The 26,825-nt window shown below is 38.5% G+C and overlaps 3 protein-coding genes and 1 non-coding gene across 5 annotated transcripts; all 4 read left to right on the top strand.

The window, feature by feature from the left end:
* Window positions 1-2,467: 2,467 nt before the first annotated feature.
* Window positions 2,468-5,464, top strand: LOC129240538 (dynein axonemal intermediate chain 4). Its single transcript, XM_054876399.1, has 4 exons — window positions 2,468-2,542; window positions 2,623-4,028; window positions 4,875-5,087; window positions 5,206-5,464. The coding sequence occupies exons 1-4, from the start codon at window positions 2,468-2,470 to the stop codon at window positions 5,462-5,464; spliced, it is 1,953 nt and encodes a 650-aa protein (XP_054732374.1).
* A 10,078-nt stretch (window positions 5,465-15,542) lies between these two features.
* LOC129241871 (ras-related protein Rab-34) lies at window positions 15,543-16,923 on the top strand. 2 transcript variants are annotated; one of them, XM_054878415.1, is made up of 6 exons: window positions 15,543-15,882; window positions 15,941-16,042; window positions 16,146-16,210; window positions 16,281-16,414; window positions 16,534-16,759; window positions 16,825-16,923. In XM_054878415.1, exons 1-6 carry the CDS (start codon window positions 15,659-15,661, stop codon window positions 16,893-16,895), a joined length of 822 nt encoding a protein of 273 aa, XP_054734390.1. In that variant the 5' UTR covers window positions 15,543-15,658; the 3' UTR covers window positions 16,896-16,923. The 2 variants fall into 2 exon arrangements, with proteins under 2 accessions (XP_054734390.1, XP_054734391.1); XM_054878416.1 differs by lacking the exon at window positions 15,941-16,042.
* Window positions 16,924-24,048: 7,125 nt separating this feature from the next.
* On the top strand, window positions 24,049-25,577 carry LOC129241635 (60S ribosomal protein L23a). The gene is made up of 4 exons (XM_054878074.1): window positions 24,049-24,174; window positions 24,563-24,945; window positions 25,010-25,137; window positions 25,205-25,577. The coding sequence occupies exons 1-4, from the start codon at window positions 24,144-24,146 to the stop codon at window positions 25,464-25,466; spliced, it is 804 nt and encodes a 267-aa protein (XP_054734049.1). The 5' UTR covers window positions 24,049-24,143; the 3' UTR covers window positions 25,467-25,577.
* A 431-nt stretch (window positions 25,578-26,008) lies between these two features.
* Window positions 26,009-26,102, top strand: LOC129243308 (small nucleolar RNA Me28S-Am2634). The gene has a single exon (XR_008582284.1). It is a non-coding gene; the product is annotated as a small nucleolar RNA Me28S-Am2634 (small nucleolar RNA).
* Window positions 26,103-26,825: the final 723 nt, after the last annotated feature.

Raw genomic sequence — 26,825 nt, 5'->3', positions numbered from 1 at the left:
CATGTATGATTTTATTTTCCAAACAGATCGGTCGTCCAAAAATATCTTGGAGGAGAATGGTCCTTTAGTGCTACGATCAAAACGGCGCTTTCGTGCTACTTGAGGAGTGCCAAACCAGCACATCAACCATTTCGCCTACCTACGGTCCAGAAGGAAGTTGAAACGTCAGAAAAACTAGGAACGAAATCAGTCTTCTTACAAAAAATAGAACCAGATGGAGGCGTTTTACTGAGGCTTTATGCTCCAGTGGGAGAAACAGGAACCGCTGATGATGATGATGATTTTATTGTTCAGCTCGGAAATCGACTCGAGTTATTGGCAAAGATAATACTTTTCACTTTGCCCCAGAGAAGAAAGTCGAGTAGTATCGAATCGCAAGATCTCGGACGGCCATTAGACCTCCAGGCTTCTCCAGGAAACATACATATTGTCCAAGTCGATGTCATCTAATTCAAGCTTTACAAAGTTTATTTTAATGTTACGAAAACCTTCACCGTCCATCGTCTAATAATGCGTTAACAGCATCATTTTCGAAGAGTACAATCCAGTGGAGGTGTGAATGAAATGAGTTTCGAACAAAGAGCTAATATCAGATTTTGTTTTAAAATCGATAAACGAAATCGCGTACCGAAACATTTGAATTGATGACAAAAGTTTATGGCAATGATTGTCTATCTCGTGCCAGAGTTCATGACTGATTTACACGTTTTAGATTTGGCTGTAAGAACATATTATAAATGACAATGAACATATGGGCCGCCCAAAATCCGTAATCACCGAAAACTCCATCGAAATTGTTCGTAAATTTATCAAACATGAACCGAAATGATCGTTGAAATTCATGGAATCGGAGTTGAATATCTCCGAAACATAGATTTATCGCATTTCAACTGATCATTTGGGCTTACGATAGGTTTGCGCTCGTTTAATTTCGCACAAGTTAACTGAGGACCAAAAATTGCTCAGAATCCAACATTCGAAAGACCTCATTAAAGAGGCGAGTAAAGGCGAGAACTACCTTTACAACATTGTAACTGGTGATGAAACGGGGTGTTTCCAACAGAAACCTGAAACTAAGCTTTAAAGTGCCGTATGGAAGGCCCCAGACGAGCCATCATAAAAAAAAACGCATTTGGAGAGTCAAAAATCAAGCCGATGCTCATTTGTTTTTACGGTTCCAAGGGAATTGTCCGCAAGGAGTTCGTGCCAACGAGCCAAACCGTCAATGCAATTTTCTATCTTGACGTTTTGAAGCGTTTGTTGCGTCGCATTCGTCGAATTCGCCCTGAATACTGCAAAGAAGGAAGCTGGCGCTTATTGCATGATGAAGCACCATCCCATCGATCCACTCTGGTGACTGATTTTTTGACTAGAAATCACATTTATCGCATTTTAACCATCAATCACTCACCGTATTCGCCTGATATGGCTCCCTGTGACTTCTACCCATACGGAAAATTGCATTTGGCCATGAAAGTAAAACGTTTTGTGTCCGTAGAGGCCATCCAAAAGGCTTGTACCGACATCCTGAAGGATGAACCGAGTAAACCGAATCGGCTGGTGGGGGAAAATGATCGCCCCCCTAGAAACCGGTCCCAGTTCGCTGGCAACAGCGGGGCAGTCAACATCGCTCCGCGCGTGAAAGCTTTTTTAAAAGTGTGTTAGGATTTTGCAGTGGCGAAAATGCAGCGATCGTTGGAGCAACGTTACTCGATCAAATTTTGCGTAAAGCTAAACAAAACAAGTACCGAAACCATTGGGCTACTCAAGGAGGCTTACAGGGATCAATCTCTGTCCAGTGCACAGGTAAAACGGTGGCACAAGTCGTTCAAGGAAGGCCGGGAGGACGTCGAAGACGAACAGCGATCTGGAAGGCCTTCGACGACGCAAACAGACGAAGATGTGAACCGGGGGGAAGATGGGGGTTCCGGTGCTTCCTCACCCTCCCTACAGCCCAGACCTGTGCCCTCCGGACTTCTTCTTGTTCCCGCGCCTGAAAAGAAAGCTGAAGGGGAGGCGTTTCGACTCCATCGAAGCGCTCCAAAAAAACTGTGACAGCCGAATTGAACGCAACTCCGGCGGATGAGTTTAAAAAATGTTTCCTGCAGTGGAAGAACCGCTACCAGCGGTGTATTGACGCTCAAGGGTCCTATTTTGAACAATATTAAATGTATAAGCCAAAAGATTTAATAAAACTGCTTAAAAAAAATAATACGCCATTTAACATATTACAGTCAGTCATCTGCACCATCCTTAAATCACCCTATACCTACACCAACTCCAGTTATTTACCGCCTGTTAATGTTTTTCCATTTCCCAGCAACCACAAATTGTTGTCATAACATTTTACTGCACATAAAAACAACACTAGGCGGCACTGTCTTTTGCAAATTTAGTTAGCATTCGGGTTTTCTAAACTATAAAAAATATAAAAAAGAAGGTTTAATAGTCAATTTGTTAAATTAAAATGGCCAATAATAAGACAATCAGATTGGATCCAATGTGTGTAACGTTGGCGGATATTCAAAGAGGTGTAAGTTCAGTAAGAATTTTATATTATAGTATAATAATTTAAATGCATAATCTTCCGTTTATTTGTATAATCCGAAAAATATTGCATAGATTACTATGAACAAACAGTTGGGCGAACTCAAAACTTTTGCGAAAACAGTAAAATCCGCACACTCCTTGGTTGATTCTGCTAAATACCGGCCTAAACATATTAAAGTAACACTCCAAAAAACTAGCGAAATTCTACTTTTCGAACAACGTAGCTTAACTGTACTGGCAGATACTGAAGAAGGCAAAGCAGTTTCAGAGGACAATGAACGCTATGACTACTTAACTTCTGCTCAGGGTAGGCGGCGTCGCACAATCGACGCCGAAGCGCAAACTACCGCACTTCTCTACAAAAGCCGCGATGTGAACACCGAACGCATTCGCACTGACAATGTTGCCTCATATGTGTCGAATTTTGAAATGTTCGACACCTATAAAGATTTACAGGCTACAACAAAAAGTGTTGAGTTGGATGAGCATAAGAAAATGGAAATCACCACGTATAAAGTGGAAGGCAAGGATACATTCATCGACATTAACCAACAGCAAAGTTTCCGCTTGGCGCTTATGTTAACCATGCGTGTGCTTGCGGGCAATGTATTCGAGCATCAACAGCGACGGTTTCGTAATATGCGCATGCCAGATCCGCTGGCTGCACAAGTTAACTACCGTTATCGGGTAGAGCTGCTTTGGCGATTCCAATTGCCACACACATTGGCCGGTGATCAGCAAAAGGCTGTTGCCGATCTTAGCTGGTGTCCACACAATGGTGACTTACTAGCCGTGGCATATGGCGTCTATACATTCAGAGATGACAATGCGAACGCAGATGGTTGTGTATGTATTTGGAGTATAAAAAACCCGATCAATCCAGAAAGGTACTACAAATATGAAATTCCAGTCATGACCGTAGAGTTTTCTCCTTATAATCCACAATTACTAGCCGTCGGATTGTCGAATGGCACAATTGAAGTGCTGAACATAACTGAGCTCGAAGCACCCCCTATAGCCATTACAGATCGCCGCACTCTACATAATTGTGAGCCAATTGTGGCTATAAAATGGATTACGCAAAATAAACGGATTGACGGAAATTACTCTGTCGAACCCTTTTTGGCGCTCTCCCGTGATGGTTCCGTAACAAAATATAGTATCATTAATAGTCCACACTTATTGGCGAATCAGCTCGTTTTGTTGGATCGCATCGAAGCCCAACCTGAGGGTATACAGTTGGAGAGAGCGCGTGAGCTTCTGCAAGCTAATCGTCATCCACAGGGCTTGAACCTATGTTTAAGTCCCACACAAGCCGATATTTACTATGTACTTACCGACGAGGGCTGTCTACATAAGTGCTCAACACACTATCCGCGCCAACACTTGAGCGTACTGCAAGTGCAGGAAGCCGGTGCCAATGCAATGGACTATTCGCCGTGGTCACCGAAACTCTATTTAACCTGTGGCAATGATTGGTGAGTGCAATAAGGGGTTAGGGGTAGTTAGAGGCCCGAAAAAATGATGATTTTCTATCATTTTTTTTTGTTTGCTAGTCAAATTCTTTTTTTTTTACAAAAATAAGAACATAGCATTAATACATCATGTTTCGACTTGACTTTAGCAAAATTTCAATAAAAAAAGTAATATTTGTAAGAGTTATCGCTGTTTGGGTGGAGCTCGTTTCTCCAGAAGTCCCTTGCGGTGATCATTACAAGTCCTTGGAGATCCATCTAAAATCAATCGGACAAGAGAAATTAGTTTTATTTATAGATAAGCTTGTGCCTGATTGAAGTTGTTTTTTTAAAACCAACAATATGGCCGCCTCAGGATATATTTTGCAGATTTTCCAAAGAAAAAAAACGACAATTAATTGTTTAAAAAAAATCGAAATTTTTGAAAAAAAAAACCTTCGATCAGGCATGAGTTTTTTATGTTTTTCAAAAGCAGTATACATTTTATTGAAATCTTCCAAGCGGTTTTTAAGTTACAGTGATCACCAGTTCAAAAAACATAGTTTTGAGAAAAACGCATTTAAAGTTTTGCGCCGGAGCGCCTGAGCGTCCTTTGTTAATTGTTGATTAACTCAAAAAATATTTGTCGGATTCACTTAAAATTTTTACACAATATTTTTAAGATATTATACTTTAGGAAAATGCAAAAAAAAAAATTGGAACATTCTGACTACCCCTAACCCCATAAATTATGCAGAGCACCTGTTGTTGACTTTTTCTGCGTATGCAGAAACTTTAAAGTAAAAATTAATATATAATATTCTGATGAATGATATTTTCGAAATATTAAGTATAAAAATTTACTTGCAGGTCAGTAAGAATTTGGTTGGATGATATTTTCCAGCCGATAATCACATTAAAGCACCAAGTAGAGCCTATACACTGTGCCTTCTGGAGTCGTACACATTCCACAATTATCGTTTCATTGAGTCGTAACTCGGTTGATGTTTGGGATATCAAGCAAAGCATATTGAGACCAATGTCATCTACAAGATTAAATGGTGAAAATTATACGTGTTGCAAGTAAGCAGTTTGACTCTATGATTGTTGTATGAATGTTGAAAATGAATATTGAGTCAGGTTCAATATTCAACTTCTTCTTCTTACTTACTTTTTCTCTACATATTAACCATATTTTTAGATTATCGCTTTGTAGTCGCTCATTAGCTGTAGGCAATGAAGCTGGAAGCGTTTTAATGATGGCTTTCGAGGATATGCCATTTCCGGCATACTATCAGTACGATCAATTGGAGAAATCAATTCTTAGCTTGCTGTCCAATGATAAAGAGATGAAACAGAAGGTGAAGAGTATCGGCTTCTTTGGATATTCAGAACATGTTAGATTTAGACCTAAAAAACGTAGTAAAACGCGTAAAAAATCACAACAGGGTACGCACTAAGGCAATGGAAAAAATATTAAATATTCAATAATAACACGTGGGCTGAAAAGTCCCGGAACTAACACATAGATGACACCAGTTTTATTGCATTCACCTCTTTTTCAGTTAGTACTAATCTTAAAAAAAAGCTGTTAAAATTTCATGATATTCTATTCATTAGTTCGTGAGTTATTGTGCTAAGAGTGACGCTACTTTTGTTATTTTCAAAACAATGGATAAAAAATAATTTCGTGTGTTATAATAATAATTTTACACAGCTTCTTGATGGTAAAAATACCATTCAAGCGAAGCAAAGGTTTGCTGACTTCAACATGGACGTCGATCGCAGGTAGGTGGGCAGGTGAAATGGTTGAAGGGCCAGTCTGCCACTCCTCAAGTGGCACTAAAGCGCCGTTTTGATACCATTATGAGGCCTCCAACAGGCAGATATCTGCAGCCAGGCAGAGCTGTTGATATAATGGAGAAGATTGATTGGATTTAGGTTGGCGCACTGCCACAGGCTGTGGAAGAAAGGAGCGCCCAGTGACCTTAGTCGTCTAGCTGCCAAACCCGGACATTTACAGAGAAAGTGCTCAACAGTCATTTTCTCTGAAATGTTCCCACAGCTTCTGCAATGGGGGTTAAATGGTAACCCTAGCTTTTCCGTGTGTGTGCCGATCGTCCAATGGCCGGTAAACACAGCTGCGAGCTTGGAAATTGAATAGCGTGGAGTCCCCAAGTCTACATTGAACTGCGGCCACAGGCTTTTCGAAATAGCACATGAAGAAATGGAGCTCTATATTTTTTGCGCTTTCCTGAGAAATAATTTGTGCAGTTCCCCTTGAACAACAGTCGGGGGCATGCCGATGACCGGGTAGGAGGTCTCTGAGGCCAATTCAGACCCCTTCCTGGGAAGCTAATCAACAATTTCATTTCTATCAACGATCCCATGTCCTGGAACCCAGATCAGAGAAATGTTACCTGCACACCCAAGAGATTTGATCTCCTCTTTACCGGAGTTTACTAGTTTCGTTCTGCACCATGGCGTCGTCAGAGCCTGAGTCGCGGCTTGACTATCGGAGAGAATGTTAATATCACCCTCGCTCCCGCGTTTGCTAAGCATTTTGCATGCCTGCAGGATCAGAATGACTTCTGCTTGAAAAACACTACCAGTATTGGGCAGTTTAAAGGAGATAGATAAATTAGCTGATTTAAAGAAAACCCCTGCTCCGATTCCCGATTCCATCTTGGAATCGTCTGTGAAGACAGAGGTGCAAGCTTCGGTGCAGATTTTGCCCTCGATCCAATCCTGACTATTTGGAAAGATTGCACTAGCATGGCCTCCAAACTCTAGTTTGCGGATAGAGAGATCTACTGTTCGAATTCGGGAGAAATACGGTGTTAACTGCCCGAAAACACTATCATGTCCCTTGAGAGATTGCCTTCAGAAGCCAATCTCCTTTAACCTGATTACACTTTGTGCTGCGATGGAAATAAGATAAAAGTAGTCGATCGTACTTTATAAAAGTTATACAGGGTGAAAATGCAATGGCAACACACCAACATCAGTTACACCCATCTAAATGTACTGTTTCGTGCGGTGTTATGGCCCCTAGTTTTGGGATGTCCTTTTCGACGCCTTGACGACGTTAAGTTTTCACAATTGACTTCTTTTGTTGAATGTAAATTTCAACCATTTGGGAGCGCTTGCGTGGCGTGTACTGTTCCATGGTAAAAATTTGCTTAGACTGACGCTTCCAACGCGATATGTCATTAAGCTATCTGACGTCTCTGTCAAAAGATACAGGGTTGCCAGATGGGTCCGTCGAATATTGGCAACCCTGCAAACAAAATTTAAATACGGATTCGAATTTAGGTATTATTTTACTTGAGCTCCAGTAAAAAAGATTAGGACAAAAATAAAATTCCTGGAGATGGACAAAAACTTTACTCAAATGAATTTCAGAGCTAAAATAAACTCGGTGTTTATTACTATATTTTCATTTCGTACTGGCAATCAACAATGAATGCGGTGCTTTTCTTCTTTGAGAGCCAGCGTTCGCTTCTGTACTACTAATAGCTTCTCCTGCACTTCAACCAATCTATTTAGTTTTAAGTCTAAGTTTCTTTGGACGTTAGAAATCGACTTCAAATTTTGTTGGACCAGTATCAGTTTGTCATCACTCGCACTTTTTCCATGGATTTTATGTTATATGCGAGTAGAGATTAACATAGATGGACTAGGACTTGGAGGAGCTCATCTCTTCATCATTGGTATCACCGCTAGTATCACTGCTGACATTTCTAAACAACAATTCGAAAGAAGCGCTTAGAGGGTTTGCCTACAACACAAGCTTCAAGTCCAGCGGCCGCAATTATCAACTCCTCAGTGCCAGTTAGCAGCTTCTCGCTGTATAAATAAAATTATCTGTCTCATAAAAAAAAATTATCCGCCGTTCGGAGACGGCAAAAACTACAGGTTAGAGGTCACCAATATATTATATGTATATTCAGAAAAATTAAAATACAAGTTTATTCCTTAAAAGTGATATTATCGCCTTCAAAGTACTCCCCATCAACTGCCACGCACTTATGCCAGCGTTTGATCCGCCTCTCGAAACTTTTCTGGAATTTCAGAGCCGTTTTCAATTTTTCCATTACTGTCCTTCGGCTGTTAAAACTCATTCCTTGCAGTGGTTTTTCGACTCGGTCACACAGAAAAAAATCGTATGGAGCCATATCAGCTGAACTCGATGGCTATTGGATGGTATTCGTTTCGTTCTTGGTCAAAAATTTACGAATAATGAAGGTGCTGTGCGACGGTGCGTTATCATGGTGCAAAATCCACGAGTTCCTTTCCCACAAATCCTTTCTTTTATGGCGAATTACTTCACGTAAACGCCTCATAACGCCAAAATAATAATCCTTATTAACCATCTGATATTCTCGCAAAAATTTGTGGTGTACAGTATCGATGTAATCCATAAAAACCGTGAGCTTCGCTTTCTTTTTTGACTGAAAATGGCGTAATTTTTTTGGTCTTGGTTCATTCGGAGCTCTCCACTCACTTGTCTTATACCTGGATGAGGTAGATTTACTCAAGACGGCATACCTTTTACAAATGTCCAGCGATGACTGTAAAATTTTGGTAGGAATGTTTTGACCGATTTGGCAACCTAACAAAAAAAAAGCATAACTCAAATCAGTTGACTTAGAGCGTCACCTTGCGGCTGTTACCGGAACTTTTTGATCAAGGTAGTACTAAAGCTTATAATTAATGTAAATAAAGATACTCGTATGTATGGCAATGAATACTTACCACGTTCGAATGTTTCTGAGTAGTATACACGCCTTCAAAATGGCCAAAAAGACGTAAAAGATGTTAATATTGGTATATTTAGCCTCTTCGATAGGTTATTGACGGTTAAACTAGCAGTTAGTTTCACTATCTTTTCGTACTATCTCGAATTTGTGAAGACAGTACGCGGCTACTAATATGTTTCTAACCGAAAACAGAAGCCCAGAACCATTCATTTTAATCGTCGGTTATTACGCCATGGGATCTTCTCTCTGATTATAATCATTAATAATTATTAAGGTAAAATCTATATAAAAAAATGCTGTTTGAGTCCGTTGAAGCCTTGAAAGAGAAAGCGGCGCAGGACGTGAAGGCGCTGAAGAAGGCTCCCAGCATTGTTTCGGGCAAGAAAAGATTCGTAAATGTATATTGTAGGTTTGGCAAGTCTTTTAACGTCCGAACTACACTTTCAAATTTATTTAAAAAAAATATATTTGCTTGCGAAGTTCAATAAGTACCCGTGTTTGATAATAGAGGGCGTTCCTGAGGGAAGTTGGTGTTAGCGTCATACCCTGTCATCTATCAAACGCTGCCATCTATTTCGGACCATCTAAGGCGTGTTTCGTGATTTTCGCTAAGATGAAAAAAGACCACCATCGTTCGGTAAATCGCTTTTTGTTTTTGGATGGGAAAAAATGCCAGGATCCCCAAAGTTGGATGTTGTCTATGGAGACACATTAAATATTAGTTCAACGAATTTAAACGTGAGCGAACATCCGTTTTTGATAAGGAGCGACCAGGATGCCCGGCAGTCGGGGTTACGGAATGGCAATTAATATTTTACATGATAGGTTGGCGATGAAAAAATTGTCGCCACGATAGTGCCCCAATAGCTCACAGTGGACAACAAGCGGATGCGACGATTAACTTCGAAGCAGTTTTTGGAGAAATTTAAGCGAGATGCGAAGGAATTTTTGAGTCGAGTTGTCACCATTGATGAAACCTGGATTGTTCATTACTCACCAGAAACTAAACAACAATCAAAAAAATGGATTTCTCCCGGTGAATCTGCTCCAAAGAAGGCGAAGACAGTCCCATCGGCCGGAAAGATCGTGGCGACGATTTTTTGGGATGCGAACGGCGTCATCCTCATATCTTTTTTAAAATGGAAAGAACGATCACTGGACAATACTACAGTGAGTTATTGGACCGCTTTCACAAAAAATTGAAGGGAACACAGCCGCATTGGCGCAAAAAAGGTGCTGTTTTACCACTATAATGCACCAGCACATTCATCCGGAGTTAACGCCGCCAAACTGTATGAATTGCTGCCGTAAAGAAGGCGTTGTTCCTAAGCAACGACAGGTAGGCATTCCCACTATTTAGGACTGTCAGCGGCAGGCTAATCCCCTACCCTGTCAGGAATCAAAATATTAGGTGCGCAACTAAATTCCCGCTGTTTGTTAATAGATGCCGCCAGCAGTGTGTGCTAGTTGATTCTAACATAACCTAAGCAGCATAAACCAAGCTTAGATATATGGTAAACAAACTGATTCGACACATTAGTGATTTTGTTTTGGTATCATATACTTTTGGTTTCGTGAAAATGACTGATTTTGTGCCCAATAATCGTCATTTTGCTTTCATTCGAAAAAAACGGCGGCTGAAGCGCATCGAGAGCTACAAAAAGTTTATGGAGATGCTGCTTTAAGTGAAACAACGTACCGAGATTGGTTCCGTCGCTTCAAAGACGGTGATTTTAATGTTGACTACCGTCCGCGTGAAGGAAGGCTCAAAACCTTCGAAGACGCTGAATTGGAAGCATTGCTGAATGAGGAGCCGTGTCAAGCCCAAAAAGAGCTTGTTTCAGTGTTAGGAGTTATCCGCCAATCCATTTCCAAGCGTTTGCATGCTTTGGGGAACTTGGGTTCCTTATGAGTTAAAACCAAGGGTTGTCGAACGTCGTTTTTTCGCCTGTGAGCAACTGCTCCAGCGGCAAAAAGGAAGGGGTTTTTTCATCGCATCGTGACGGGTGATAAAAAATGGATTCATTACAGCAATCCATAGAAAAGAAAGTCATGGGGACTGCCCGGTCATGCTTCTACGTCGTCGCCTCGGCCGAATATTCACGCTGCGAAGGTTATGCTATGTATTTAGTGGGAACTTTATTACTTATGAACTGTTAAAACCAAGCGAAACCATCAATGGAGATCGGTATCGACTTGAATTGATGCGATTGAGCCGAGCATTGCGCGAGAAGCGGCCGCAATACGCGGAGTGGCATGAAAAAGTAATTCTACAGCACGAAAACGCTCGGCCTCACATTGCCAAACCCGTTAAAACCTACCTGGAAACATTGAAATGGGAAATTCTACCCCACCCGCCATATTCTCCAGATATTGCGCCGTCCGATTATCATCTGCTCCGATCGATGGCACTTGGCCTAGCTGACCAGCAATTCCATTCATATGAAGACATCAAAAAATGGCTTGATCCGTGGATAGGCTCAAAATATGAACAGTTTTACCGCGACGGTATACGAGATCAACCAGAAAAATGGGAAAAATTAGTGCCCAGCGATGGGCAATACTTTCAATCATTCACTTGTAACCAATTTTTCAGAATAAAGTTGTATTTTCATCAAAAAACAGCGAGATCTTAGCTGCACACCTAATAGATTAACGAAACCAACGCAAGACTGAGTCTTGTCGAGGCTCTATGCCCTCGAGAGGAGTGAACAAGGAAAAAAAACTGCCATACTCCTAATTTGTATCGTTGGTATTCAGGGTCTCGGCCTTTCAGTTTTCGACGTGTCCTACAAGAGCCATGTGGTCTATTTTTAATTCAAATCAATTTTAAACTTTTAAAGCCTTGAATTAAAGTAAGCACACACCAATTTTCACAAAAATATCACATTTGTATGTATGCTTTACTACTCGTACTTCTAATTTATTCAAAGATAAGCGCTTGAGTGATTTTGTTTTACCAAAATATACAAGTTCACCACAATCATTTTGTCAATTTCATTAAACCTTCTGAGTAAGCATGGATGTACAGTCAATGTCAAAAGAAAGTGTACAAACGTGAAATGTAATAATAAGGGCTTTCTTTATACGTTTGCTGGGTAATTTTAAAAAACATTTTATATTTTTTTTAAATGATATTTCATACCATAAGAATTTATGGAAAAACAAAAACAAAATTCTTACAACAAAAAAATTTGTGAACTAAAAATCGAAAATACTTCATATATTAGGTTCCAAAAGAAAGTGTACAAATCATCGACAACGTGTTTGCCAGATAACGGACTTGGAAAAGAACCGTTACATAGTTGCGTCTATTGTGAGAGTCATCGTATACGATTCATTTTAAGTCTTTGCTTAGTCGCAATCGGTAGTTGCTTTGAAAAAAAAAAAAAACGCAATGAAAAAACAAATGTCTTTGGATATTCGGGAGCTTGTGATAAAATATCACAAGGAAGGCAAAACCTTGCGCGAAGTCGGTGGTATTATTAACAGAAGCCATAATACTGTAAAAAAAATTATTGACAAGAAACAAAAGTATGGCAAGCTGGAAAATCGTCCAAAATCCGGCAGACCAAAGCGACTCAATGTTGCTGAAACGAGGTCGGTTGTGACAAGTGTGAAAATAAATCCGTCAGAAAGTGCTATAAAATTGCCCAAAAATATTTCACAAACGTCTGGAAAGCCGGTTAGTGCTAGCACAATTCGTCGAGCATTGTATGCGAACGGTCTCTATGGGCGAGTTCCGCGGAAAAAACCTCTTATCTCGAAAACCAATCAAATAAACCGATTAAACTTTGCTAAAAAGTACCGGTATAACGGCGTTTCATTTTGGAATAACGTACTATTTAGCGACGAAAGCAAATTTGAGGTGTTCGGCAAGAAAAAAGCAACAAAAATTTGGCAAACCAGAAATACGGCACTTGCAGAAGGTAATGTAGTATCCACTGTGAAGCATGAGGGTGGCTCGGTGATGGTGTGGGGGTGTATGGCCGCTGGTGGGGTAGGTAATATAATTTGAAATTCATAGAAAGCACTATGAATAAAATAGACTATCTCAACATATTGAAGAATAACCTGCGCCCTAGTGTCGAAAAATTGAGCTTGGATCGGTCTTGGGTATTTCAACAAGACAACGACCCTAAGCACAGTGCGAAAGTTGTCAAAGAATGGATGCTATATCACGTACCCAAGCAATTGGATCACCCTCCGCAGTCACCGGACCTCAACCCCATTGAGCATCTGTGGGAGCACCTAGACAGACAAATCCGAAAAAAAACCATTACTAGTAAGGATATGCTCAAAGCCGCGATTTCTGAAGAATGGCAAAAAATTGCACCAGAAGTGACTGCAAACCTTGTTAATTCTATGCCACGACGTTTGCAAGCAGTGATAAAGGCAAATGGAAAGCATACAAAATACTAAATATGCATCCTGCTCTTCTGTACACTTTCATTTGGCGCCTAAACTATGAAGTAAATAAAATTTTTCGTTCATAACTTTTTTCGTTGTAATAATTTTGTTTATGTTTTTGTATAAACTCGAATAGTAATTATTAAATATGAATTAAAAAAATATAATATGTTTCTTTGTATCACCCATCAAAGTATTGAATAAAGTTATTGTAATATTACTATCGGCCTTGGCAAATGACCCAACTCCTGGAGAAGATGGCTCCCTCCTATATTACTAAAAAACTGTGCTACATCGCTAGCAAAACCATTAACAATTATCTTCAATAAATCACTAGCTTCTGGTGAGTTTTTACGTAATTGGAAAAAATCGTTTATCATACCGATACATAAGTCTGGAAGTAAGTCAGAAGTTCAAAATTATCGCCCTATCTGCAAAATCTCTTGCATACCTAAACTCTTTGAAAAGCTAGTTTATGATTTGATTTTCTTCCAAATTTCAAATCTCATATCGCCTAATCAGCACGGCTTTGTTAAGAGTAGAACTACTGTTACGAATTTAGGATTATTTACAAATTATGTCTTAAACCAATTTGAAACAGGCCAACAATGCGATGTCATATTCACCGATTTTTCGAAAGCGTTTGATCGAGTCAGCCATAGTATCCTACTTAAAAAGCTGGGTTCATTTGGTCTTCATCCTAGCTTACTCAAGTGGCTTGCATCTTATCTGACAGATAGAACTCAATTCGTTCGTATAAATAACATAAAATCTGATGCCATCAAAGTTACCTCAGGTGTACCTCAAGGTAGCCATCTTGGGCCACTATTGTTCTTAATGTTTGTTAATGACATTCCAGACGTTTTCGAGACATCACATTGTCTGATGTATGCAGATGACCTGAAAATTTACAGTCGGGTAGAGAACGTAACTGACTGCATAAGACTTCAGGAAGACTTAGCCAGATTGGAAGCTTGGTGTGATGATAACTCCTTACCTCTTAATGCTGGTAAATGCCAGCACATGTCATTCAGTAGACGAAAAGTTCCGATTGATTTCGATTACAAGTTGGGCACTACCACCCTAACAAAAATTTACGAAAAGAAAGACCTGGGGGTCATATTTACATCGAGAATGTCGTTTTCCAAACATATAGACTTTATGATTGCCAAGTCTGGATTTGTAATAAGGAATTCAAGGGAGTTCCAGGATATCTCTACGCTGAAAAATTTGTATTTTTCTCTTGTGAGATCAAACCTCGAATATTGCAGCATCATTTGGGATCCATTCTATAAGGGTTCATCCTTAAGAATTGAGAAGGTTCAAAAACGTTTCACTCGATTTGCTATTCAGTCACTTCGTTGGCCTTGCAGTTTGCCTGCATACAAAAGTAGATGTCTTTTGTTAGCATTGCCAACTTTAGAAATGCGGAGAAAAACTTCATCGGTAATGTTTATAAGAGACATAGTTACGAATCATATCAAATGTCATTTCTTGCTGGAGCTAATACTCTTTAATTGTCCCACTCGTAACCTAAGACTCAACAATATGTTCTATTTACCTTATCACAAGACCAATTTTAGTCGAAATGAACCGCTTGCACGTTGTATAAGACAGTCTAACCAATTATGCAAACATTTGGATATATTCTCTAACTCACGAGAGACTTTCAAATCAAGACTTAATCTGGAGATACACTTTTTGAATTGTGATTAATGTATCTCACAGTATTGTTATTATAATTATATTATATTTAAGCTTTAATATTAGTAATCTATTTAAGTTATACTTTAATTGATGAATAAATAAATAAATAAATAAATAAATATTAATACATTATTAATAAAGTTACAATAATATTAATACATTCCAAGTTTGTACACTTTCTTTTGACGTTGACTGTAAGTCTTATCACATGTAAGTTAGGCTTTATCACACACCAAGCGAAGGTTCGTACTTATGATATTATACAAGCACAAACTGCGAACTCTTTGACCAACATTTCGTTTAATTTACATAAATTTACTTTAAATGCTGATTTCTCGACACTCACTATCAAAGTCAAACACAGAGCTTTGCGCGCTACTCAACCACCTTTACTCCAAAACATTTCACTATTGTTGCAAATACTCGCAGTCGTACCAAGAACGTATTTTTGTGCACAATTAACATAGAATTACTCAACAACTCGCTGGATTTCATCTCAATTATATCTCAAATGGGTATACTTATGCGTATGTGATTTGTTTACTTCTCGGCTAGCGCTGCGGTTTGGCATTCCATATCGCTCAAGTTCAAAAAATTACCTTATTTGCGGTCTGCTTACGGTTTATGAGAATTACTCGCTATTGCGAAGATTCAGCATCTCTCCGAAATAGGCACGATTTAGCGGTGCAAACGATTAATGTATGTGCTCGTATGTAGCTGATAATTCATAAATTCGTATGTTGGCAGTTGCATTTGAGCACTAAATTAAATATAATGACACATACGCATTTTGTGTTGCCGCTTTTGATGCCTGAAAGACAGTTGGTGCGCGCTTTTCCAGCGTCCTATAATGACGCCGTTTCGCCCTATGCCGAGGTGAAGGATTTCTCCAAAGCGGTACGTTTCGAAGCGCAATGGCAGCCGAAATTAAAGTTACGCCCACGCAAAGTCATACTCATTGGCGACGTGGCAGTGGGCAAGACAACGCTGGTGAATAGGTGAGCTGTTGGTGCATTTGTATGCGCAAAAGTTTATTTAGTGCATTTTTTCGTGCAGATTTTGCTTTGATAAATTTGCCGAAAAATATAAAGCGACTATTGGTGTTGATTTTGAAATTGAGAATTTCAATGTGTTGGGCCAAAATTTCACGCTTGAAATGTAAGTGGTAAATTTTAATTAAATTTTGCAAGTAGAAAATTGTAAAAAGTTGAATTAAATTACAAATATTTTTAATAATTAATTTTTTTTTTATTATATCCAGGTGGGATACCGCGGGCCAAGAACGCTTCAAATGCATTGCGCAAGCTTATTATAGGCATGCAAATGGTATATATTTTTGCCGCACATAACTGATGATTTAGTAAAATTCGTGTCATTCATAACCACTTAATTACAGTTATTATAGTTGTATTTGATATGTCCAAGCCGGAAACACTGAAGTCAACAGCAAAATGGCTCAAAAGCGCATTGGCCGTTAATACAATACAAATGCCGCTTACTTTCTTAGTTGGCACCAAATCTGATCTACTGGTACGTGCATGCATACATACATACCTGCATACGTTGATACATAAATTTGCATACGTATGCATGGAAATGCAATAGTTGCAAATATTAGAATAATATTTAATTTGCGCAACGTTTTTCAGAGCAAAGAAGAATTTGTGCGAGTTGAACGTTTGGCAGCAGATATTGCAGAAGGCATAAAAGCTGAATATTGGTCAGTTTCTGCTCGAACTGGTTACAAGATTGTCGATTTCTTCCAACGTGTAGCCGCGCTTTCCTTTGAGACCGCATGCAAAGATGCCATTATAGAGCGTCATTTTTTGGAGAAATCCGTTGCAGTACGATTACAACGAAAATCAAAACAATGCGGTTAGTTACATAAATACAAATATTTATGGTGATATTTTTTCAGTAGTCACATTTACCCATTTCAGATTTTCGCAAAACCTATTTGGGTAACAAAGGAACTACGACTAAAGAAAGAAGTTTATGCTTTTGCTCATGATTTTCGAATAATTATAGTTTATACTTTTGTTTATGATTTCGAAATACAAACAAAAAAAATTAACGAACTACTTAAATATGTTTATACACACAAAAATACATACAGTAGAAGCCCGATAAGTACAATTGGAAAATTTCAGCAATGATTGCACTTAGCGAAAAATTGCACTTTTGCGAATTTCTCCTGTGGATCGAGGAATACCTAGGGAAAAATATTTTAACTCTATTCAATGCAATTAATGAGCTCAAAAGGTCGATATTCAAGAAAAATGAACACATATTTATTGAAATTAAGGGGGTCTTCTGGTCTCCAGCGAAAAAAAAATCGATTTTTTTTTTGCATAATTTTGTTGTATGTGTATGCGAGAATACGCCACAGAAAGGATTTTTTGAAAATCGCATTTTTTCACATTTTTCTGGGCACCGAAGTGTACCCTCCTCCGGCCGTTTTATCATAAACTTTATCTTTAAACGCGTTTCCCCGAAAATCGTGTTTTTTAAGCATTTTGGTCACACTTTTCATAGTAGTTATACTCCGATTTCAATGGTTTTGGTCTTAAAAGGTTCGGAAAACTTACCGCTAAGTTTCCCCGTGTACGATTTTTGAAATTTTTTTTCATTCCATTTTTATAACCTTTTAAAGTTCAAAAAATGTGCAAAAAAAAATTTTTTTTGCAAATTGTTGCATAACTTTTGAAAAAAATAAAAAAAAAAAAATCTGTCACGGGAAAACTTAACCAGGGCAACTCTGAAGACAACGCATATCTAATTTTTGCTTTCTGATTACCCAGGTGGAAAAACCGTGACCAAAATGGGGACCTGTTTCGTTTGGAAGTGGACGTCTTCAGCGCCATTTCAAGGTCGCGGGTGTTAATTTTTTTCAAAGTCAAAACCATTTTTTAAAAGCCAAGACATGTACTTTTAAAATAAAAAAAAAAAATTTTTAAATATTCACAGGATTTGTCACAATCAATCCACAAAAAAACCCTTCATTTCAGGGCCTCGCGACCAGAAGACCCCCTTAATACAAAGAGATCAATGCGGAAGGACATATGAGTGTGTGCTCCAAAATTCAATTATTTTTTTTGGAAAAACTTTGTTATTTTCGATTGCGTTTTCTCGTAACACTTTTCAAGTGCTTTTGATCGGATATCATGCAAACAAGCGATCTGATTGAATGACATTACATCGTTCTGTTCACCCCATTTCAAAATTGTATTGACACAGCCAAAAATCGATTCATGCTGGACTTTTTCGGTTGTTTCTTCTTGAGTAGTATCTTCGGGTTCATTGGCTTCACTATCACCTTCATCTATTCCTAATTCCAAAACCCAATTGAGGATTTCATCTGTGTCTGCTTCACCCACATAGTTTTCGACCATCTCATTTAGCCGTTGTAATCCTCCAACAAGAAGGGGGTCGTCAATTTCGATATCCAATGGCATATCGTCTGGGCTGTAAAATCTAATCAAACTAATTCTTCTTCGGGCGGATGAGATGGGGCTTCATCCAGCAAGAGTAATGCTTTGGGTGGAACATCATTTTCTTTGGCGAATTTTTTCACTTCTTCGACAAAATTATAAAAGAACCACTTTTTGAAAATATCCCGCGTCATCCAAGCAGTCTTGTTGCTAGCATAATTCACCGGTAGACGAAAATTTTTAAAACAACGCGGATTCATAGATTTGCCGATCGTTAATGGTTTTATTTTGTGGCTGCCATCACCATTTGCACACAAAAGAACACTAATTCGATCTTTTGAAACTTTGTTGCCTGGAGCACTCTTTTCATCTTTCGAAACGTAGGTTTTATTTGACAAAAGTTTCCAAAAGAGCCTCGTTTCATCAGCATTATATACAGGGTTGGCCATATTAAACTGACCCATTGAGTAACCCTATAACTTTTTACTGTAATTTCAGATCAGCTAATGACATACCGCGTTGGAAGCGTCAGTCGAAGGAGATTTATACCATGAAACAGTACACCCCAATAGAACGCGCTGAAATTGTTCAGCTGTACATTCAAAATTCCTTCTCGATTGTAAAAACGCAACGTGCGTGGAGAAAAAAAAATAAAGTGAAAAGTGCGCCGTCAAAGAACGCAATCAAGCAAATGCACAAAAGATTTTTGTCTTCCGGCACTGTGGCTAATACCCGACGTCCAAATAAAAAGCGGCCAAGACGATCTAACGAAAATATCGCGGCCGTACGAGCCAGTATCGAGTCATCGCCGCGAACGTCAGGTAATCGTCGTTCTGCTCAGTTGGACATCCCTCGGACCACTCTACGACGTATCATTCGTTTGGATTTGGGGATATTCCCGTACAAAATACAACTAAATCAATAACTGTTGCCGGCCGATAAGCCTCGTCGCTTGGAATATGCCAATTTTGTCGTCCGAATGGCCCAAACTGATGAGGATTTTTGGCATCAAATCATTATGAGTGATGAGGCCCATTTCTCCTTGAACGGAACCGTAAATAAGCAAAATTGCCGTTTCTACGCCACTGAAAACCCTCAAATTATTGAAGAGGTACCTCTCCACGACCAAAAAGTTACAGTCTGGTGTGGCATTTGCGCTGATATGGTCATTGGGCCGTTCTTCTTTGAAAATGGTCAACACCAACCATTGACCGTCAATCAAGAGCGTTATCGGGCCATGATAACCGATTTTGTGATGCCGATTGTTCGTGAAAATGGTATGGAGCACTTCTGGTTTCAGCAAGATGGCGCACCACCACACACAGCACGAGCCACCGTCAACTTATTGAAGACTTTGTTCCCTGGCCGTTTGATATCAAAAAGCGGCGATTTTGACTGGCCGCCACGATCACCGGATTTGACGCCACCGGACTTTTTTCTTTGGGGCTATTTGAAATCTAAGGTTTACGTCAACAAGCCAAAGACACTAGGCGCACTTAAGGCCAATATCCGACGGGAAATAGCCGCCATATCGGCCGAGACGCTGGCCAAAACTATGGAAAACGCCGAAAAACGGGCACATTACGCTATACGAGCTAAGGGCGACCACTTGCGCGATATCATATTCAAAAAGTGATGTAAACGAATCTCCTTGAACTAAATTAAATGTTTTTCACAATGAAACACAAAAAAATGTTTCTTTTTCCATATTTTTTTAATAATCACATGGGTCAGTTTAATATGGCCAACCCTGTATTTGTGATGTTACATATCCTTTTTCAGCGATTTTCGCCGTCAATTTTTCCTTAAATGGCTCAATGGCTTCTGGATCATAAGATAATGATTCACCAGTCACAGTCAAATAGCGAAGTCCGAAGCGTTTCTTGAATCGTGAAAACCATCCATCATTTGCATTGAATTGTTCTCCATCCTTTTTTATTTCATCAAATATTTTTAATGCTTTGCTTTTCAATATCAAGCTAGAAACAGGAGCATTTCGTCGCCGCTGATTCATGAAAAACTGGTACAAACGCTTCTCGAGCTCTGGATGATCGCCAAACCGCAAAGTTTTCCGTTTATTTCCAAGTGAAAATGAATTGAATTCTTTTAATGAACGGGATTGTTTTTTTATTCGGCAAATCGTTGCGCAGTCAACTTTGTATTCGAATGCAAGATCTCGTTGTTTAACGACTTTTTCAATTTTTTGGAGAATCTCATCTCTTTCTTTCAATGTAAGAAAATGTAGATTCTTTTTCACTTTTCCCATTATTTTATTTGATGAAAGCAAAAAAAAAATAATTCAAACTCCGAACTATTGTTTTACTCTCAAGAACCAGCTTGAAACTAACGCGTGTTGAATGTCACAAATGATTCGATGCCATATTTTATGATATCAGCGCTACAATTTTACAGTTATTTGTAAAAATCAAAAATCACAAAGCGTGAGAACAGTGTTTGTGCATAGCTATAAAGCTGTGTCTTCGCGCGTGATGAACGCAAATACATTGCCGTATTAAGTAAAAAATTTCTTCGAACAAGAATTCTTTTGCGCCCGAAAATTGCAATTTTTTATTGCTCTTTTCGAGTTTTCTATGGACTCAAAATCGAATTGTACTTTCCGCGAAATTGCAGCTATCGATATTGCACTTATCGGGCTTCTACTGTATGCACATAAATATAAGTAAAAATTTTTATTAAAAGAAGCGGAAGTTGTAATAACTACTCACCACCCACAACCATTTAAATGCAGATATAACTCATTGTCGCATTCCCTGGATTTGTTTAACGCAAAAATGTCTAATAACTTAATTTGCTTCATTCTCAACACGGCTTTGTTAACGATATTGAATTAATGGTGTCATAACCCAAATTTAAATTAGAAGTCAAATCTACCAACGACAGTGCTTGTCGATGTGCAACTGTTTTTACAGTGAGAAGCTTCACTTTTCCTATAACAAAATTCAGCTTTTTGTTTGTACGTTGATATTTACTAATTTCGTACGATTCACTTACCACCACAATAAATTTCTCCAAACCGAAAACCGAATTTTACTACTTTTATTTTACTAAATTCATTAATCTTTCAGTATTTACTCTTCTAATTCTTTACGCGAAAGCGTTATTTCCTGTTCCTGAATTATAAATTGTCACAGGGTTGCACTCGACATTGAAGTTTTGAAAGTTTCAATCAAGGCGAATCTATTAAAGATGGTATCCTAGAAAGTTAGAGAAGAAGATTGCGCCTTCCAAATTAGCCGTGTCGTAAAAGTCCACCAATAAACACACGAAAGCAAGGGGAATTACTTGTTTGTGAAGAGGAGTAGGCAGGTAAACAATGGAAACAGCCAAACACAAGAAATTATACGCACATACACACACACTTTCTAGCCACGGCGTATTCAGCATAAAAATGTAAAAAACTGCATTTGGAGGCTTTATACTTATTTGTGCTTTAACAATTTAACACGCGGCACTTCGTTTACATTGATTTGTTTAGTTTTAATCTCACAAATCACAATATTACCAAGCCATTCACTGAATTTTCACAAACATGCAACTTCTCCTACTTTTGTTTATTTGCTGTGTATTGCGAAGGGAGCTGACGTCAGGCTTGTCAAAATCGCGAAAAATAAAGTAGCTGCTTTTTAATGGCGGCACCTTAGATACTCAATTCGTCTTGGGTGGTATCGGTAAATCATCTGATTGGTTATTTTTTTCGCCGTGGCTGTGGCTGTCAGCCAAGGCGTATTTATTAAAGGTGGTGGCACTAGATCAACAACAAGGTGTTGTACGTTTGATTGTCACGGCCAGGTATTGGCGAAGTAGAAAACAAAAAATTAATTCGCCTTGTTTTATTCTGTGCTGACAGCCACATGGGCACAGCTAAATAAAAAAAGCAAATCTGCTGATTTACCAACACCAACTTTAATATATTCGTTTTGCTATCAGCCCAGAATGAACAAGGCGAATTCATTCTTTGTCAATACTTTGCTTTGACAATTAAATGCACAAAGCATTGTTGTTGTATATATCATGTAAAAATTTGAGAAAATTTAATATTAGTAACCCACGGCTTGACAAAAAAGGAGTTATAAGAGGAAAACAAGAGAAAGTGAAAACTTCATCGTTAGAAAAGTTATAATCTAAAGTTACTTGATTTCAAAGTTTGTAAAATTAAACCAATTTTGGTTATTTAAACAAAAAACGGCGTTGCCAGAAGAAACAACATAAAACACCATTGAAGATAATAAATGAAGAAAAACACCAAGTGTTATGGCTCATGGAGGAAAATTTGGGAGGTGTGGCGAAGATCAAACCGTTAACCGGATCTCAGTGAGTTTGAAAAAATCAGCTGATTGGATGACGTAATCGCGATCATGGGGTTTGTTTACAACAAAACTGAAATTTGTGTTGGGGATATACGATAAAAAATCAACACAGCCTTCACTCCTGTTGCTTCTTTGACGTCTGCACAAATGACATAGACATCTGTGGTCAGAGCCATTGTACAGATCTGTAAATAAAAACACTCAAAGCTGGTCGTCAAAAAATGCCCAAAGCTTAAATCACTTGCTCCGAAAATGCTGTTACATGATTGCATAAAAATTTTTTAAATTTTATAAAAAATCGTATCAAAAAGTCTAAAAAATATCGTTAGGTTAGGTTAGGTAGTATTGGTTGCCCAGAGAGTGGGCCCTCTTGGACGAAAGAAGTTTGGTTCATCCTTTGTGATATTTACGATTGCAAGAGGGAAAAAGAGTAGAAGAAAAAAAAACGATAATATGAATAAGAGAGGGGTGGGGCGGGTTGAGTATTTGTGGAATGTGAACGGTGACTAATTTGCGGTTGCGTTAGCCGTTTTATGCTGCTGATGAAGTTCATCAATTTTTTTATGTCTAGACCTGCTATATCAAAATAGGTGCGAACCAAGATGCTTGAGTCTTAGTGCCGCTCCATACAGCTGACGCAGAAAGGACTCGAAGTAATTCCGAGGCTCACGACATGTACAAAAATATCGTACAAATAGAGAAAATTCTAATTTAGCATAGCAACCCCGCCAATAAGCTTAAGCAAAAAGAGTTAACACTCACACTATTACACACTTAGCTGCCTGTCAAATTCACACATGGGCTGCCTGTCAACAAATAGTAAGAAGACGATTGTTTTTATTTGGTCTGAACAATAACCTTTCATTGTCGCGTCCCTCTGGATTTTGTACGTCATGCAAGTAGCACTTGTTGCCTCAACGGACTCATTCTGGCGGACCTAATGCACAGACCTTTGTCAACAGAATGCCAGAAGGCTGTAATGCAGGTAGCTTTTATTTATTTGCAAATAACCAAAAAAGCAAAATGTAATTTTTGTTTAACTGCTTGTTTTTTTTTTTTTTTTTTGATGAATACACAGCATTTTTTTGTGTCAGCATTTATTATAACATCACCTCTCAATACAATATAGATGATTTGGAGGTTTTCGATCTCCACAGTTTTTAAAGTATCTAACGTTTGTGCCAAATTTTGTTTTTATTTCAATACGCTTTGAAATAAGGCTATATAATAAAAGAAAACGTTTCCAATAAACCTATTATTAAATTTCAAAACTAGAAAATATTTTAGTACTCTTTCAATGAATTTTTCGCTATTTATTTTCGGGCGTATTAATTTTCGATTAGCAAATGCAGTGTTGCATTCAGAATTGTACTTCGAACTTTTTCAACGCTTCCTAATGTGTGACATAAGTTGATTTCGAACTCGATATTCGAAAATGTGAACTTCCGCCGTTTTGACAACGACAGAAGAATTTCCTTTCCATTCCTTTTTTTCGTAGTAATGGCACCCAAAAAGCCAACCGAGAAATCCGGTAAGGAATTTTTAACATTTTAGTGCAATTTTTGTTGCAAAATGTGAATAAAAATATGCCTTAATTCAACGAGCATCAAATATGAGTGTATTTAAGTAGATTTACTAGCAAAGTTGAGTGAACGTAAAAATAAAAAAAATTATTTGTTGGCCACGCGGTCGGAGTTGCAATACAAAAACTATAGTGCATCGAAGTCGCCCAAAAGAGACATATAATGTACGCATTTTGATAAAATTGGACAAAAAGAAAATCGTGCAAATGTGAATTGTTGGGAATTATTACTAATAATTTTCAAATAGCCCATCTGGTTTTGTTTATTAGATGCCTAACCTCATTTTTTGACGTGTTATATTGACATTTTGGTAATTAATTATACTTGTTTTCACAGCCAAACCGGGCGACAAGAAGCCCGAGAAGAAGCCATCGGCCGCTTCAACTAGCTCTGCTTCAGCTGCTAAACCTGCAGCAGCGAAGAAGGCTGCCCCCGCCAAGAAAAGTGCCGCTCCAGCTGGTGGTGTCAAAAAGCCAGTTGCTAAAAAACCAGTTCCGGCCAAAAAAGCCGCAACCAAGGCAAAGCCAAGCGCAAAGGATGCCAAAACTAAGGCTGCCGCTGGCAAGAAGCCACAATCCCTGTTGGCTAAATTGTCTGCGAAAGCTCGCGCTGCCGCTAAGGGCAAGAAAATCGCCGCCAAACCCGGAGCTAAAGTGCAGAAGGGAACAGCGAAGGCTAAGGCTGTTGCCCTCTTGAAGGCAAAGAAAGTGCAAACCAAGGTAGATAAGTTTTTTTTTACTATATTGCCAAATATATGTAATACACGTTATTGGATATTTCCAGATTGTCAAGGGCGCTTTTGGTACTCGCACTCGCAAGATCCGCACCAGCGTGCACTTCCGTCGTCCAAAGACTTTGGTGTTGCCACGCCGGCCTAAATACCCAAGAAAGTCGGTGCCAACCAGAAATCGGTATGTTTAGCAATTGTTTAAATGCTGCGAAAATGGTTGTTATTTTAAATTTTCTTCCTTTGCACAGCATGGATGCTTACAATATCATCAAATATCCATTGACTACTGAAGCCGCCATGAAGAAAATCGAAGATAATAACACTTTGGTGTTCCTAACTCACCTGCGTGCTAACAAGAATCACGTACGTGCTGCTGTACGTAAGCTGTATGACATCAAGGTAGCCAAGGTCAATATCTTGGTGAGACCCGATGGTCAAAAGAAGGCCTACGTACGTCTGGCGCGTGATTACGATGCACTGGATATTGCCAACAAGATTGGCATCATATAAACGTCGCGTTATACGTTTCTTTTATATATAGAAATTTTCAAGAAAACAAAATGACGTAAAAAATGGATATAAGTTAATATTATCTAGAATAAAAAAAAACAAAAAAAAATATATTTTTCCCACATTTAACTTGCCACAAAAATAACATGACAGACGGAGATTGAAGATAGTTCGACTACTGTTATTTAGTTGGAGGGAAGGTATTTTTTCTTTTACTTTCAGATTTTGCTTTTGAATCGGTACTGTTATAATTGGAGCATATCGGGTGTCGTCAGCTGTCTAAAGGTAAATATATAAGAATATGCATTTAACAATTCACGCATTTCTATGATGATAATTTAGTAGGAATCTCATTGAATAACAATGTTATCATGAAAACACTTAACTATCTGATGCATATTTATGTCCTTAACTGAATTAAATATCCACATGCTGACATTTTACTTATACACACATTTCTGCTTTGTTACAGATTTTCCAATATACCGTAATCGAAAGAAGCGCTGATTAAAGAAAGGTAAGAAACGCTTATAGTAGAATTTTTTCATATACTGCTGATGATATATTAGTAGGAATCTCACTGAATTTCGTTATGCGTTATTATGAAAACAACTTTACCTCACTGACCATTTAAACGTTTCCAAAATGCTTTCATTTATATTTTATAATTCATGCCCAATTTCATTTCATTGCAGGTTTTCGTTGGCAGAAGGGCGCTGGTAATACTTACAGGTAATTAAACATGAAAATCGTGTACAATATACCTATTTGGTGATGATATTTTGTGTAGGAATCTCATTGAATACCGTTTAAAGTATAATGAAAGCATCAACTAACTGATCTGACTAATGTCATTAGTCTGTTTTGAGTTCAAACCTATGCTAATAAGTTTTTTTTTCCTTTATTACAGGTGCTTATCCCTACATTACATGCATCCCAGTTAGCGACATGAAGCCTAATGCTGGAACTTGAATTTGCTTATACATATGTGTATTTATTATTGTAATTTATAAACAAAATTGAATAAATTAATCGCGCCATACGTATCAAAATTTGTTGTTGTTGTTGTTGTTGTAGCAGCAATACAAAAGCCTACCAGTGTAATGTAAATCACCGGTCGTCTTCGTCTGGCTCATCTAACGGTAGAACTAGGGAACTTGCTGTTTCGATAGGTTGGGTCCAGAGGGAGAGGGGTGTTGGATGAGTGGGTGGTTCATTCCCATGGCAGCCGGTTCTCTGATTTTTCCGAACCGCCGCCGTAGTGCACCGTATCAAAATTCTCTTTGATTGATCGGTGTATTCATGCGATTACTTACAAACGTTATTTTGGTTGTTGTTGTCGCAGCATAAACATTCCAC

The sequence above is a fragment of the Anastrepha obliqua genome, chromosome 3 (genome assembly GCF_027943255.1).
Source record: "Anastrepha obliqua isolate idAnaObli1 chromosome 3, idAnaObli1_1.0, whole genome shotgun sequence".
In the NCBI taxonomy this organism is placed as follows: domain Eukaryota; kingdom Metazoa; phylum Arthropoda; class Insecta; order Diptera; family Tephritidae; genus Anastrepha; species Anastrepha obliqua.
This window is presented reverse-complemented; position numbering and strand designations above follow the sequence as displayed.